This window comes from Protopterus annectens, chromosome 8.part0, assembly GCF_019279795.1.
Source record: "Protopterus annectens isolate FY-2018-M chromosome 8.part0, PAN1.0, whole genome shotgun sequence".
NCBI lineage: Eukaryota > Metazoa > Chordata > Ceratodontiformes > Protopteridae > Protopterus > Protopterus annectens.
Window position 1 is genome coordinate 1829427477 of NC_056741.1, and position 17813 is coordinate 1829445289.

Sequence of the window (17813 nt, forward strand, 5' to 3'; positions counted from 1 at the left end):
CGAATAGATGCAGTTATGATGCAGCAGAGGCCTCTTGCTAGATCTCCTGCTTCTGCAGCTGTGCTTCACAGATATTCATTTCTTAGGCTTCTACTATTGCCTGAAGATTTCAAGTCCAAAATTCTAGATGCCCCACTAGACCATAACCTCCTGTTAGGAAAACATTCTGCTGAACTGTTTAAGAACCTTCAGGATAAGAACAAGAGCTACAAGGTAAAGCACCTTCTGGTATCTCCAATACCAAAATTCTACAGAACCTATCCAGCTAAGACCACGTATGTCAGAAGAAACCCCTTCCACTGCGACCCCTTCTTCCAGGTATAGGAAAGGAACCAGGAGACAAACCTCTTCGAAGCCCACCTCATCTCAGCCTACCCATAGTCAGCCCTTTCAGGACAGAAATAATACCAACAATGTGCGACTGCCTTGTCCACCTCCATCTGTCATCCCGTCTCTCCCACTCTCTGCCCCTTTGGAAAACAATCACCTCAGACCACTGGATTCTGGCATTAGTGGAAAAGGGATATTTCCTCTCTTGGCAAAAAAGGCCTGCACCACAGGGCATTCCATTCCCACCCAAAAAAAACTTCACCTAATTCCTCACATTGTCCAGGAACTACTGGCTCATGGAACCATAGACCTTGCCCCCTCCGGCCAAGAAGGGAAAGGCTTCTGCCCAAGGCTGTTCCTAGTACCAAAAAAGGATGGACCATGGAGACCATTCCTGGATTTGTCTTTCCTGAACCTCTTTCTAAAAGTCCCTTCCTTCAAAATGCTATCTTTCCAAACCGTACTTCCACTACTGCCACCCTGGACCTGGAGGAGGCATATCTCCACATTCCCATACAACCCACTCACAGAAAGTGCTTACATTTTGCTGGGCCCTCTTCTCACTTTCAATTTTCTGCCTTACCTTTTGGTTTATCCACTGCACCCAGGGTCTTCACCAAATGCCAAGTTCCTGCCATAGCCTACTGCAGGACCAAGGGAATTCAAATCTACCCCTACCTAGACATATTCTTATTCTTGAAGAAAAAGAAAACACCTTCAAAAACCATCTGCAGTTTTCCATTTCTCTGCTACAAGGGTTGAGGGGTCACCCTCAACCTCGCAAAAATCATCCCTATCACCAGAGCAGGACAAAGTCTTCCTGGGCTGTAGGATTCGGACAGACCTGATGAAGGCCTTCCTTCTTCAGGACAAAGTGGTTTCCCTAAAAGACCACTTCTAGGACCTTCTCCAGGACCACAAACTGTCAGCAAGACAATTCTTGCGACTTCTGCACCTTATGGCAGCCACTATACTATGTTACCACTAGCCAGGATACACTAGAGGAAGCTACGGTGGTACCTAAAAAATGTGTTCCCAACACAGTCACCCTCTAGACTTCCAGATACCCTTCCTACCCTGCCAAAAAACAAAGTTAGTGGTGTATTCAACAAGTTCAATTGAACGCAGGCCTTCCCCTCCTACCCTCCACATCAACTCAACATACGGACACAGATGCCTCATATCTGGGCTGGGGGCCTACCATGAAGGGCCTCAAGGTGCAAGAATGGTGGCAGGCACCCCTCCTGGACAAACACATCAACACAAGGGAGATGACTGCAGTTCAATTAGCCTTGAAAACCTTTTCCTCCTCCTGCAGCCAGGCCCTCTGCAAATCTTCACAGACAACACCGCTGTCATGTGGTACATCAACAAACAGGGGGGAACCAGGTCCTACCTCCTCTGCAGTCTGGCAATGCAGATTTGGGACCTAGTCTCCCAAAACAACTTATCTCTGCTGGCAGTCTACATCCCATCTCAGGACAACCACCAAGCAGATGCTCTCAGCAGATCATTCTATCTGCATCACGAGTAGATGTTGCACAGAGAAGTATTTCTAGACATTGTCCACCAGTGGGGCACATCTTAAATAGATTTATTTACCTCTCCCCAGGACAGACAACTGAGAAAATTTTGTACCAAAGACCAGTCCCCACTAGCCTGGAGATTGGACGCCTTCACCATCTCATGGAAGGGACGGTGTCTGTATTCCTTTCCTCTTATTCAGAAGGTCCTCCTGAAAATCAGGAGGGCCATGCCAAAAATCTTGCTGGTGACTACTTATTAGCCAAGCCATCATTGGTTCCCTTTTCTACTATCCCTTGCCAAGGGCAATCACCACAAGTTACCCCATAAGGTGGACCTACTCACACAGCAGAAGGGAACTCTCATCCATCCTCACCAGGAGATGCTTTGCCTAACAATCTAGGTGATAAACTTTTAATACCCTTCAGACAATGCTACTCTGAGTACGAGCTTTGAGGCCATGAAACCTAACACAAGGGGATCTTACATTTTTAAATGGGAAAGATTCTTCAAATGGTGTCTCCAAAGAGATAAGGACCCCTTTCAAGCGGATGTTCCCCTAGTCTTAGCTTATGTGTGTAAGCTTATCATTACAGGCCTTTCATACTCTTCAGTGAAAGTGCACCTATCTGGTATCTCTGCCTGCTTTACCCTTAGACCTCCCCAGCCCTCTACTCTCCAGGTTAGATGTTAAATTGTTCTTGAAAGGGTCTTGCACATTAGACCACCGAGGAAGCCTATCCCCACCACCTTGGGACCTAAATTTTATCCTGGAAAAAATCACACTGGCTCCATTTGAGCCAACCAGTTCTGCATCCGTACAGATGTGCACATGGAAAACAGTCTTACTAGTAGCGGTCACCTCATCCAGGAGAGTTTCAGAGTTACAGGCACTCATGGCATGCATTTCCTACACTATCTTCCACAAAGACAGGGGGTGACCCTGCTCACCAACCCTTCTTTCATGCCCAAAGTGGGTCTACAAGCTATCATTAAATCAGTCCATTCACTTACCTTTCTTATTCCCCTCTCCTACTAATGACATTGAGAGAGTACTCCGTTCCCTGGATATTCACAGGCAGTTAAGGTTTTACTTATACAAAACTAAGACCATTAGGAAATCTAATCAACTTTTTGTATCCTTTCATCCCAGAGCCCTGGGCAAGGCAGACTCCAAATATACTGTCTCCTGTTGGATCAGAAAAACTATCTGTTTCTGCTACTCCTACCATGGAAAGAACTTATTTCAGGAGGTCAGAGCACACACTACTAGGGCTGTAACATCCTCCAAGGCCTTCTTCAAGGGCCTAGACACAGCTTCCATCCTGGAGGCAGCCACCTGGTCCACTATACATACTTTTACCAGACACTACAAATTGGATTATATCTCCAGAGCAGATTTTGCTAGGGCAGTCCTGCAGGGATTTCTGGAATCCTCTACTTCTACCTTAATCCTTCCTCCTTCCTAAGCTGTGGTACTCCCCCACAGTAACAATACTAGAACATGGGAATAGAAGGACGTAGAATAGTTTTGTAAAATCTTACCATAACCATAGATGTTCTTCGTGTTTCACTGTTGCAGTCATTACATTTGGGTTATCTGCTGGCAGGTTGCCCTCAGTCAACCTGCCAGCAGATTACCCAAATGTAATGACTGCAGCAGTGAATACACTTGAACATCTACATTTATGGTAAGTGTACACAACTGTACTATGTCCTTCTCTTCTATGTTTCAGTATTCCTTCCCTCCCACCTATCCTCTTGCATTCCCTTTCACCTCTCTGTGGGGCACTACATAGACTATTGTCACACTGGTTAGTCAATGGTTTTTCGCCATTCTAAAGGGCATCATTTGGCTCTACCTAATCTGCTGTCTGACTGGGCATTTAGTTCTGAGGTCTGTGCATGCAGACATCTCATTTAAGCCCCCTGGTTTGTGCCCCTGCGTGTGACGTCCCATGCGCCAGCAGCAACCATGCTTAAGCTTTTGTATAGGAGCCGACATTTGAGTCACCTGATTCAGAGAATCCCACAGTAAGAATACTGCAGCATGGAAGAAAAGGATATCTATGGTTATGATAAGATTTTACACAACTATTCTTTGTTAGTTTCTTACCTACAGAGGCAAAAAACAGGAATGCAGATTTCACTGAGCATGGATAAATGTTGCGTTGCCCACCAATGAATAGTGCTACATTAGCATTATACAGAATAATAATTTAAAGATGTTTCTAGCCTGCAGTTAATGAATCTGTTGTAGAATCCTTTGTTTGGAGATGTATCTGATGAGGAGATGAGAGCAAAATTGTTGGAGCTCACAAGATGGGCAGTCTGGTGACTAAGTACTCTGTGTGCTTGTAGTGTTTTGGGATGCTGCATCCAAGGTGGCCGAGACATGCTGGACTGTGACTTCATCCTCTGCCAGATGATGTCAAATTGTTGCTCCTTTGTGCAACCCCTAGATAAGGATTTGGGAACCCCACTTATAAGTTATTCATGAAAACTGGAGGGACAGGAGGAGGACTGTGCAGTTAATGATGCAGCATGTTCACTCCCTCATGATTAGTTACGACACACGCAATCCTTAAAATATGGGTCCTCCTACTTCCAGGCAAGGAAAAGGTAAGCACCTGAAGAGCACAAGAGCTAATATAAGAAAAATGTCAAGGAGATCAGAAGGTGAGTCCTGTGGTACCCCAAGTCTTTGTTCTACTTAAGGAGTTGTCATGACTGTATACATTTTTTTTCTACTTACAAGTATACCTTCCCAGCCCATTCTTGTCCCATACCCATCGGATTCCCCCTCCAAAAAGGAAAATAAAAAAAGTATCAGGAATGGTAACCCAGTGTTTTAGAAACTGAGAAAGCATCACAAAAGCTAATGGGTGCTGCATATAATATCTCAAGGTTAAAACATTCTAATTCTAAGGAAACCAATAAGTCAGCCTTTCCAGCTGTACCAAGGGACTGTTTCCCCATACTACAGGAGTTTTTACAATTGGGTTTAAAAAAACTGTACCAAAATCGGGCCTAAACAAAGATTTCTACTAAAGGGTAGTGTAAGTACCACCTCTGGACTCTCCAGAAAACAGGCCACTAGCACAGTGGGAACTAACCTGGTCAACAAATGGATAGATATAGATTCTTAGTGCTCATGGAAGCCCATCTTGTATCTGAAAAGGCTAAATACCTATCTGAAGGTTCCAAAGTTCAAATTGCTGGCATTACAGGCCCTCTCAACACTCCTATTTCTCCAGGCCTTAATGGATACCATGGACCTGAATGATGTTTGTCTTCACATCACAATGACTGTTGCTCCTTTCTCAGATAGGAGGTGGGAGCTCCCATGATCAGTTTTTGTCCTTTGATTTTCTGCCTTGTCTTGCATTTTTACAAAGTGCCTGTCTCCATTAATTGCTTATTGCAGAACAAAGGGCACTCAAAGCATTCACTACCATCTAAATAAAAACAGGTTTTGCACATAAGAACAGATCCCAAAAATGAGTGTTACACAGTGATGGAGTCTTTCAAAGTGCTCACTTGTTTGCAGGTGGAGTGTCCCATAAATTGACCTGTTTGCATCTGCGAACAGCTCAGGAAAGCCCGCTCACCACTCAGAAAAGGTTGGGCAGTAGATGTCTTCTTCAAATGGGCCTTAGTTCAGTTTCTGTATGCAGTCTCTGTGATTTCCCCCTTCTTTCTAGGGTGATCTAGAAAGCTAGTAAGGAGGGCCTAAGGATATTAATAGCAACCTTTTGACCTAGACAGCATTGAATGATGTCCTTCTATTCATAAGTTGCAGTGTTCTTGTTGTGGGATTTCCTGCCCTCAGGCGACTCATACGTTGGCTCCTATACAAAAAGCTTCAGCTTAGCTGTTGCAACTGCATAGGACCTCACACGTAAGGCCATAAACCAGGGCCTTAAGTGTCATGTCTGCACGCACAGTCCTCAGAACTTTTCAGCCGCAGACGACCGATGCATCGTGTGTTTGCTCTTTCACATCTGACGTCTCAATAAAGCTAAGTAACCTGTTGGGTTTTTTATTTTTATCTGATTATTATTGCTTAGGCTTGGTTTGTTGTGTCAATTTATAGTCGATGTCTGGTAATAAGGGTAAATACCAATGCAGGTGCCAGATACCCCATAAAGACTCCCATTATCTATGTGTTTTTTGCTTAGGCCGGGAGCATGACCATACCGATTGCTCCATTTGTCAATCGTTTGAGTCGAAGACCCTACACAGCCGTTTGGCCGCGCTTAACCTCTACTTAGAAAATCAGCACCTTAAGCGGTTAGCCCTAAGAATAGATCCTGCCTCGGAGGCCGCGTCAGAACCTCCGTGTAAGAAGGCCAAGTTTCCCAGGCCTCATGCATCTGCCTCTCCATTACCAGATGCCCTGCCAGCTGCCGATTTAGGAGCTAAGGGATGCCCGGAGGATCCATCAACTTCGACTACCTTTGTGGAAGTTGTTGCTCAGCCATCAACCAGCACTCCCCAGAGCCAACCCAGACTCCAACTACCGTCGATGTCGTGGAGGAACCAGAATCTGTGGAGCCTCCGACCGGGATCCTGCCTTCGGATACGGTTCCTACAAGACCCAATTCCAGGCCTGCTCCAATGTTTACCCCAGCAGAAAGAAAGCAAAGAACCAATCATGCCTCTCCCACTGCAGAAGGCCTTCCTTACTGGCAGTCCTTCACTTCTTTCCTGATGCAGGCCTTTATGGCCCTTTGGCCTTCAGCCCCATCCCTCCACAGCTCTACTTTTGCTCAGCCCTAGGCCTGCTTCAGCCCCCCCCCCCCCCGACACCTCAGGTTAAGGAAGAAGAGCATGGTACATCCTTTTCCTCCTCTGAGGACTCCATATCTTACACCTCCCAAATTGCTTCAACCCAGGAGTATTACTGTCCTGATGAGGAATCAGACTATCACCAAAATGAAAGACTACTGCAAATAGGATACTTCTCAAATGTCTGATACCCAAAAGAAGTCTTTTGAACTTCTTCAGGTAGAATCCCCCTCTCCTTCTGCTGATCCACCAGCTCTACCTGCATACCTGGATGCCTTTAATTCTGCATCTAAGTCTGCAGACTTACAGCTACATGCTCCCAAGTGACCAGATCGCTTTTACAAGGTGCCTGACAAGCAGAAATTCTTAGTCAAATCACCCTTATCAGAGCCAGCAGTGATTGCCACCTACCTGGATAAGCAGTCCAGACTCCTTCCCTCTGCCTCAGTCCTACCCACTGATAAAGACAGCAAATCCATGGATAGGATTGGTAAGAAGGTCTTCACCTCCTCCACTTTGACTTTCAGAGCCATTAACTATCAGATGCATGACTAAATATGCTGTGGACTTTGTCTCGAGCCTCTTCCATGCTGGCCACTATACCTGACTGCCCCATTAAGGCTGACATCTCCAACAAACTTTCTCTGGCTACACAAGTGGCCAGACACTCAATTTAGAAGCAGGTATGATTCTGCAGAAGCATTTGCTTCAGTCCTCAGGAGATATTCCTGGCTGAGACTTCAAAATCTCCCAGAAGACTTTGTCAAAGATCTTGGATGCCCCCCTTGGACCGCAATTTCCTTTTTGGAAAACAATCTGCAGACCTTTTTAAGAATCTGCAAGAAAAAAGTAAAGAATTGCAGGACACAAAACATTTATTGGTGTCCCCCATTCTCAAATACTACAGAAACTATCCGGCTAAAGCCACCTTTATAAGGCAGAACCCAGCCCAGGCGGGTACTTCATCTTCCAGATCCAGAATAGCTGCTAGAAGACCCACCATTTCCAGACCTGCTGCCCCGCATCCTCAACCTAGACAACCTTTTCAGGACAAAGGAGGCCCCAACAATGCGTGACTGCCTTGCCCCACCTACCATTCTCGGCACGCCTTTCCCCTGCCTCCCCATCTGGGAAACCATAACCTCAGACAAATGGGTACTATCCATAATACAAAAAGGATATTTCCTCTCCTGGAAAGAAACACCACCCATGAGAGGCATCCCTTTCCTTCCCAAAAACGAGCAGCATCTCCTTCTACAGGTTCTAACAGACCTTCTGAAGCTGGGTACCATAGATCCCGTCCCCTCAGGGCAGGAAGGAAAAGGTTTCTACTCCCGTCTCTTCCTGGTTCCCAAGAAAGACGGCCCTTGGAGACCCATCTTAGACCTCTCCTTCTTTAATCTTTACCTTTAGGTCCCCACTTTCAGAATGCTGTCACTTCCAACTCTGCTTCCTCTCATACTAGCCAAGGCCTTCGTGGCCACCTTGGACCTAACTGAGGCCTACCTACACATACCCATCAGAACTTCCCACAGAAGATTTCTGTGTTTCTCTGGTCCCTCTTGTCATTTCCAGTTTACTTCTTTGCCCTTTGGTTTGCCCAGTGACCCCCCCCCCCGAGGGTTCACAAAATGCCTAGAACCGGCCATTGCCTTCTGCATAACTCAGGGAATTTAGATTTACCCCTATCTGGAAGACATCCTAATGCTGGCAGAGTCCAAAGATACTCTCTCAAATCATCTGCATTTCACCATGTCCCTTCTACAAAATCTAGGGTTCACGCTCAACCTTTCAAAGTCCTCCTTGAACCCAGACCAGGGCAAGAATTTTCTGGGTTGCAGAATCTGAACGGACAAAATGAAGGCCATACTTCCCCAAGACAAGGTTCTATCCCTGACCTCCTACTTCAAAGAGCTGCTAGAGACAGGTAATAACTGCAAGGCAATTACTTAGACTCCTGGACTTAATGGCATTAACTATCCCTTTGTTCCCACTGACCAGAATGCATATGCGCAAGCTACAGTGGTACCTCAAAAGCATTTGGTCCCAGCACCAGAATCGCTTGGAGCAAGTAATCCTCCTCTTTCCCTGTTTAAAGAAAGAGATCAGCTGGTCGATCCAACAAGTCCAGCTAAACCCAGGGCTTCCACTCCAGCTCACCACCCCAACCCAGGTAATGCATGCAGATGCCTCAGATTCTATGGGGAGCAACATTGGCATCTTATAGGATTCAAGTATCCTGGCAGCCTTCCTTGAGGGCCAAACTCGTGAATGTGAGGGAAATGACAGCAGTCTTCTTAGCTCTCAAAACCTTTACTCCTCTGCTTCTACCAGGGGTTCTTCAAATAGTAACAGACAACACCACTGTAATGTGGTACCTCAGCAAACAGGGAGGGACAAAGGCATGTCAGCTGTGCAGACTAACGCTGCTGATATGAGATCTAGCTTCTCACAACAACTTGTCCCTGCAGGCAACCTACATTCTCTCGCAGGACAAGCAAGCAGCTCTAAGCAGGACATCCTCTCCACAACACAGATGGATGCTGAACAGGACTGTTATCTTAGATATTGTCCACCACTGGGGCATTCCTCAAATAGACCTGTTCGCCTCCACAACAGGCAGCTGCAGACCTTCTGCTGAATGACCTACTCCCCTCTAGCCTGGAGAGTAGACGCTTTCAACATCTCCTGGGAGGGGAAGTTTCTTTATGCCCCCCTATTTCAGAAAGTCCTCCTGAAAATCAGGAGAGATAAATCGAAAATCGTATTAGTGACGCCCACTGGCCAAGGCAGCACTGGTTCCCCCTACTTCACAATCTAGCCAAGGACAATCACTACAAGTTACCCTACAAGGTGGTCCTCCTGACACAAGAAACGGGAACTCTCATCCATCCACAGTTGCAGATGTTGTCCCTGACATTGTGGGTGATAAAGTTTTGATCCAGTTTGGACTCCACTACTCAGAGGACATGCTTTCAGTCCTGAGGGAAGCCAGGAAACCTACAAGAAGAAAATCATACCTAGATAAATGGGAAAGATTTACTAAGCGGTGTCTAAACAAGGGAAGGGACCCTTGCATTGCTGATCCCCGTGTGTCAACTGATTAAAAGTGGACTTTCCTCTTCTTCAGTGAAAGTACACCTTTCTGTAATGTCAGCCTGCTTGCCTCTTGACCCTCCCTTGCTAGCCAGGCTCGATGTAAAACTCTTCCTTAAAGGGGTGTTAACACATTAAACCTCCAAAAAAGCTTGTCCATCCACCCTGGGACCTTAACGTCATACTGGAGAAGCTTACTCAACACACATTCGAACCTGCTGGGAGGAGCGTCCCTTCAGATGTGTACTTGGAAAATGGTCCTACTAGTGGGTATCACCTCAGCCAGAAGGGTTTCAGAGCTACAAACCTTAATGGGTTGCCCACCCTATACTACGTTCCACAAAGACAGGGTAACCCTGAGCACTAACCCCTCCTTTATGCCTAAGGTGGTCAACGATTTGTTATTAAACAAATCTGTCCACCTTCCCACCTTCTTTCCCTCTCCCACCAATGATGAAAAGAGGATACTTCACTCCCTGGATGTACACAGACAACTAAGATTTTACCAAGACAAAACAAAATCCGTTAGGAAATCAAAACAACTCTGTTTCCTTCCATCCCAGAGCATTGGGCAAGGGAACCTCCACACAAACCATTGCATGTTGGATCAGGAAAGCCATCTGTTTTTGCTGCTCCCACCACGGGAAAAATCCCCCAGTGGGAGTAAAAGCCCATTCCACCAGGACAATGGCCACCTCCAAGGCTTTCCTACAAGGTCTGGACATGTCTTCCATTATGGAAGCAGCCACGTGATCCACTAGCCACACTTTCACCAAACACTACAAGCTAGACCAGGTCTCCAGAGCACCTGCAGGATTCGCCAGGGCAATCCTATAGGTCTTTGTAGAATCTTTTTCTGCATCCACCACCCTTTCATCCAACTAAGCTGTGATACTGTCCCACAACAAGAATACTACAAGATTGGAATAGAAGGACGTAGAATAGTTGTGTAAAATCTTACCATAACCGTAGATGTCCTTCTCTTCCATGTTGCAGTATTCCTTCCCACCCACCAATAACCCCCTCATCATTCTTTTCATCCCAGCATGTCCTTAGGTCCTGATATCTTACAAATTTCACCCTGGACCTATCAATACTACAGAAGGACCCCAGAGTCCCATACCTGAGACCACTGTTACCTTCTCCTGCTGGGCCTTCTACTCTACCTGCTGAGTTTAAACTTCCGAGGATTGTATGTGCATACGTCACATTTAAGGCCCCTGCATTTTGGCCTTACATGTGACGTCCCACGCAGTTGCAACAGCCAAGCTGAAGCTTTTGTATAGGAGCTGACGTACTTGTCGCCTGAGGGCAGGAAATCCCACAACAAGAATACTGCAACATGGAAGAGGACATCTATGGTTATGGTAAGATTTTACACAACTATTCTTTATTTATAGTTCTCTGTTGCAGTAATAATCCTTGAGATTTCCTATCTGCAGAAACACAAGGCTGGCGTGAATACAAAACTGTGGCCTGGAGGAAGCCCCCCCCCCAACTCCAGGGCACTGGTAATATGAAGAGTAGGTGACAAGTGCCATCTTCAGTTTGTTCTTCCCATCTGAAATCCAGTGACCAACTCACATTTGCACATACAGTATGTCATGTTGAATTGAAGGCCAGAGGCCTCACTAAGTACATAACTGGAGTATATTTTCTTTTGTCTGATGTAGTGAGATTGGTCTGTAGATGTCACAAAGTTAACTGTTTAGAGTGCTGGAAAACAGGTAAGTTAATGACTGTTTTACTTGCAAGAAGCATATCCCTCACAGTGACTTCCATTCTTTTCTAGGTCTGGAGCACGATGTGCCCAGTTGTCCACAGTGCACTTTTTTTCAGTGCCCATACTATAAAGCGTAATTCTGAGTCTCTTCAAAGGTATTTGCACAAGGCTTGGGTGCACCTTGGCATCTGCCAAGCAGCTCTCTGTGTTCAGAAAGTAGTAGAAATATCAGAAAAGGGGGGAATCAGGGAAACCAATTAATGTTTCTGTGTCTGATGGTCCTACTAGGCTTGAGATCGTCAAAGGAGGTGAGTCAGTCTCCATTCCCCATATAAAAACTTCTGCTTGTACAGAGGCCTCTGGTGTGACCCTTTGGGAGGCCAACTGCAGGTAGCTATACTCTGAGAAGGGCCCTGTTCCTGGAACTTTTTCTAGTAAAAGGAGCGACACTTCACCTTAGAACTCTGATTCCTCAGGCTCAGAGGAATAGGAGCTAGCCTGAGTTAACTAGTTCTCTTTTGGCTCTTATGTTGACTCTGAATCTGAAGGCATTCAAGCCTCACCCTCACTATCTGACGACTTTTCATTTGAGCACACCCTTCATAAGATGGGGTCCTTCAACTGGAGTGCTAGGGAATTACCCTCAGTACACAGCATAAGGCTTAGATAATTTCTTGGTCTTCTAGACATGCCTTTGCCATTATTCCAGTGTTGGAAATTCTGGAGGATGCCTTCTGTACACATTTCTTTTGATTCTCACTTTTCGGAGGGAAATTGGAAAGGCTTAGAATGGCCTGTTAAGAAAACTAGCCTAACAAGTCGCTGTGAACTTATGAAACCATGAATCTAAGGAAAAGGGAAAATTTAAAATTTAAGGGTGGGAGGTTGGCATAGTGGTTAAAGGTGTTCACCTTATAGACACGGTGCATAGCTTGATTTTCACATGGGGTAATTGGCTGGGCTTGAAATAGTCCACAAAGGCAGTTGGTCTGCTACTAATTTATGAACTTACCTAACCAAGAGACTCCAGGGCTTCCAAAATATGACATATGTGGAAAGACTGAAAATCCTGTCACTGTATTCTGTATCATATAGGCTGCTGAGAGGTGATCTGTGTCTGGCCTACAGAGCAGCCTCAGACCCTACCCTAATGGAATGCTGCATATCTCCAAATCAAAGGGAACAAGAATAACTCACTGCAGGGAACTCTACCTAGTCTGTGACATTACTAAAACATGCTGGAGAGAGAGAGAAATGCATCCCATCAATTGCCACTCCTCTGGAGTAAGTTCCCACGCCATGTCAAGCAGAACTCCTCAATGACAAGATTCAAGCTCAGTCTTGCCAAACTGGATGGGTGACTGTAAATTCACCCCAGGTGTGGCACCTATGTCCCTCTTGGTCAGAGGCAGTCAGTGCTGAGCACAGAACCGCTCTACTAACATTGACCATCTAACTACTGTGCTCAATATGGGTACTTGGGTTTTTACATGGATAGGCTTGTAAAGGCCCTATGACCATTAGCCTAGTAACCTCCTGTGAACCTATGAACATTTTACAGAGTACTAGAATCCCACTTTTGGTTAGGGGTGAAGTGTTTGGTTTTGCGGATAGGAATAGATATGCAGTTGACACATGACATTATAGTACAAGTCTGTGTGAATCAGTGCATGTCCCAGTATTGGAACTTGGAAAAAAACTAGGTAAGCTGGTTGGTTGGAAGAGTTGTACCTTACCAAGGACCCATCAAGGGAGGGGCCTTTCCCTGTATTGAGAGAGAACGTAAGAGCATATCTTTTGTCTTCCACACCAACTACTTCCATGCCAGACTGCCACATTGAAACTTCTGCTTCTTAAAGCAGCTATTGAACCTATTTCACCATTAGAGAGAGAAAATGGGGTTTGCACTAACCACCTCCTCATTTTGTAGGTACCTCAGCACCGTAAGCAAACAGCTCTGAAATGTCAAAGTTGTAGGTGATTACTGTTCTGGATCCTTCCACAGGTTGCCTGGATGTTGTCACTGGATAGTTGAAGCCTTTCGATACATTCCTGTATAGCGTCCATGGAGGAGATTCCATTGATTCTCTCTGAATCTTAACCACTTTCAGTACACCTGCTTTGTCTCTCTGTTGTCGGCTGTAGCTTGCCATGGTACAAATGACCTTTCAGGAATCCTGTGGTGGTTCCAGAGGTGATCTCCAGATTCCATGGGATTCTATGGTTGTATTTCCAGGAGCCCTCTTCCTAATGATAAAAAGAGCAGGGATGTTCTTCATCTCACATTGCTGCAGTCCTGACATATGGGTAGTCCGCTGTCCTCGGTCGGCCCGAATACCAAAGTATTAGGCTGACGTCGGTCATGGGCGCTCAGATCTGACATCAGAGCGTCAGGGTATTAAAGCGCATGACCGACGTCATATCCTCAGTCTTTTTTGCCGCATGGTCCGATGCAGAAGCAGCGTTTGCAAGTGCCGTTCGGCGTTCTGAAATTTTCGTATTCTGAGTTTCAGACCGAATCCAAGTTGGCTAAGTACCCGCTAGAATATTTTTGTTTTTCTTGCCTCAGTTAATTCCGGATGTCAGAAAAAGTGAATAATTGTATTTCTTGTGGGAAACAGATACCACATAGGGATTACCACTCTCTTTGTATTCCTTGTTTGGGACCTGAGCACGACGTCGAGTGTCGCTTTGTGCTAGGTTTAATAAGCGCACCATTAAACGTAGGTTAGATTGCTAGGCTTGTCTTGGTAAGCGGTGTAATTATAATATGCCGCCGGATCCTCCGCCCGCTAAGAAGCGCAAAAGAAAATCTTTAAAGTCCAGGCAGGATGAGTCGTCCGTTCCGGACGCCGGTTCTTTAGAAACTACGGTGGAATCTGTGGATCCAGCCGAGGTTTCAGTTGAGTCTCAGGGGGAGGCGTTAATTTTGCAAGATGTGGCCTCTCAGGAGTCAGGTCAGGCTGAGGGGGCCTCTCAGGTTGCTGATGTCCTTCATGGATGCATCTGCAGTCATAACAACTGGGTTGTCCTGTCGTCAGGCAGCCCTTCGGTCGGCCGGATTCCAAAGTCTGGGTCCGGCTTCAGCTGATGTCGCACTTCACCCGACGTCATCTCTGCTGGTCTTCGGGTATAAAGGCATCAGCCGACGCCATTTTCCCCAGTCTTTCTTGCCGCGTGGCGCCCGAAGCAGAAGCTGTTCGCAAGTGCCGGTCGGTCAGATCCAGAGATTACTACTACCGAATACTACTTCAAGACTTCTAAAAGCTAAGTACCCGCTGGGGACTCTTTCTTGCCTCAGCCGATGTCAGAAAAAGTCAATAACTGTTTAACTTGTGGGAAACAAATACCTCATAAAGATTTCTACTCTTACTGTTTGCCTTGCTTAGGCCCAGACCACGACGTAGCAGCCTGTTCGGCCTGCGCTTCCTTCAACCGACGCTAAGGCGTCGGTCGGAGTTTGCTGAACAGTTTTTCGGCTCAGACTTTGCGTACATTATGCCGTCGGATCCTCCGACTACCCAATTTATTAAAAAACGCAAGGAAAAAGACCGACACTCGCGGTCCGCGGTTTCGGCCGAAACCACGGTGAAGCAAGCCGCGAGTGTCTCGGTTTCGGCCGAAACCGAGAAAACTGGTCAATCTCCAGCCGAACCCATGGCTACTACTGAGGCTCCTGCTACCTTACCTGAATCGGCCTCAGAAATTTTGCCTACACCCGTGGTTTCTACTGATTTATCAGACACCATCCCTTTGGATGTCTCTACCCCAGCACGTGGTGCTGCTAGACCCCCTGCAGCCATGTCTATCAAGGCCTTTGCCAGGGCCAAAGCAGCCAAATCTGCTAAGTCAGTGCCTGTTAAACCTCCCTCACACAGGCCCACTTCTAGTTCACAAATGCTTACTCTGGCAGAAGATTTAATATCCTTAATTAGGGGATCCCAATCTCACCCAGACAGGGCCTCTCAGCCCCCAGAAAAGAGACCTAGGACAGAGCCCCCCATGATGTCTGCACTGCTCCTGATTCTTTACCTCCAGCCCCTGCCAAACCGGATAGATATTACAGGGTACCTGACACTCATCACCACCTATACAAGGCCCCACTGGCAGACCCCGAAACTATTTCCCAGGGGCCTAAGGCAGTAGCCTCGACCACAGCAAAAAACCCTATTCCTTCAGAAAGGGAATCCAGGTCCTTAGACAGATGGGGGAAAAAAGTTTACACCTCTGCTACTCTCTCAGCTAGAGCTCTAAACTGTCAATTTCACATGATCCAATACCAAGAGTTTATGCTTGATCAGTTAACTAAAAAAGTATCCTCTGATGAATCTTTAGACAAGAAATATGTATTAGAAATGGTAAATAACATACAACAGGTTAGTAACCATTCCTTAAAATGTGGCTATGATGCACTGGAGGCTTCATTTAGATCAGCCATGACTGGCACAGTGATAAGAAGACATGCATGGCTGAAAGAACAGGTCTTACCGGATCATGTTAAAGCAAAGCTATTAGATGCTCCCATGGATAAGGCCAGTTTATTTGGTACACCTGCCCAGCAGGTAATGAAGAAAATGGAAGAAAAGGCAAAATCTGTACAAACAGTTAAAGATTTCTTACAGGTTCAGCCCCCAAGGTTTAGCAGGAACTGGCCTGCCAAAAATTGGTCCTTTCCTGACTCCACAAGATCCCAAAGGGGCAGAAACAGACGATCCAGAGGCAGAAATCAATCCAGAGGAGGTGCCTACAGAGGACGACAGTGGCAAGGTAATAACAGAGGCACAGACACAACCACTGCCACTGCAACAGGACAATCACAGTGACTTGACTCTAACTCCACCTACCAGGGAGCAAATAGCAGCACCATTAGGCGGAAAGTTAGCCTTATTTTTGAAAAATTGGCACTATATCACAAAAGACAAGTGGATTTTGCAAACCATAGACCAAGGCTACCGGTTCCACTTCCACACCTTGCCAGTAAAAGAGGAATGCCAAACCTGCCTCCAAATCAAAAATAGAAGCTCTACAGCAGATAACAAATTATCCAAGATGAGAGCTGTGGAAAGAGTACCAATAACAGAACAGGGCAAAGGATTCTACTCTAGACTCTTCCTAGTACCAAGAAAAGAGAAAAGTTGGAGACCTATTCTCGACCTGTCCATCTTAAACACATATATCATTGTCCCAAAATTCAAAATGCTGACCCTACAGCAACTTCTTCCCATGCTGGGCAAGGAGTGTTGGCTGGTAACTCTAGATCTCAAGGAGGCATACCTGCACGTCCCCATTCGACCCAATTGCAGAAGATACCTCAGATTTCTTGCAGGATCAGATCATTATCAATTCCCAGCATTGCCCTTTGGCTTATCTACTGCGCCCAGAGTATTCACAAAATGCCTGGCATCAGTAATCGCTCACTGCAGGCTACAGGGAATCCAAATTTATCCATACCTGGACGACTGCCTGCTTCAAGCGGACAACAAAAGCAAGCTGACAACAGATTTACAAAGGGTCATTTACTTGCTACAAGCCCTGGGATACACAGTCAACTTACAAAAGTCAAGGCTGATACCATCCCAGACAAGAACATTCTTGCTGAATTGGACACAGTAAAACAAATGGCATTCCTAACTGCAGAAAAACAAGAAGAACTCCCTCTTTACTTCTTGGCATTAACAAGACAGAACAAACTAACAGCAAGAAAAGTTCTGCAGGCCTCAGGCTTCATGGCATCATGCATAATCTTGGTCCCACATGCCAGACTGCATATGAGAAAACTACAGTGGTACCTAAAGAATTTATGGTCTCAACACAGGCACAGCCTAGAAGCAGAAATACCATTAATCCCATGCCTAAAACAGGAATTCCTCTGGTGGGCCCAAGCATGCCAGTCAAACCCAGGCCTACCCTTCCACAAGTTTCGAACAAGCCAAACCATCACAACAGACGCCTCAGACCTAGGATGGGGGCGACATGCTGGACAAATGCATACAAGGATTGTGGACTCAGGACCAGCTGCACCTGCACATAAACCAAAAAGAAATGCTGGCAGTAAAACTGGCAATCCAAAAATTCAGACCATTCCTCAAAGAAGGTCATTTGATGATAAGGACAGACAACACCACAGTCATGTGGTACATCAACAAACAGGGAGGCACTCATTCATACCCCCTATGCAGAATGACTTTGGACCTTTGGAATCTGGCTCTCAGCTACAACATACAGTTACAGGCAATATTTGTACCGGGAAAAGAGAACACCCTAGCAGACATGTTAAGCAGAACCACCTCGGATGCTCACGAATGGATGCTACACCCAGACATCTTCAAGACCATCACAAAGAAATGCC

The 17813-nt window shown here is 46.0% G+C and overlaps 1 protein-coding gene across 1 annotated transcript in view; it reads left to right on the top strand.

Annotated features, from left to right (window-relative positions):
* Positions 1-17813, top strand: part of SF3B3 (splicing factor 3b subunit 3) — a 2130119-nt gene that overhangs the window by 1178518 nt on the left and 933788 nt on the right. Inside the window, exon 27 of the mRNA XM_044079526.1 lies at positions 8647-8818. Within this exon, the coding sequence (XP_043935461.1) occupies positions 8647-8818 (172 nt within the window). The remainder of the gene's footprint in view (positions 1-8646; positions 8819-17813) is intronic.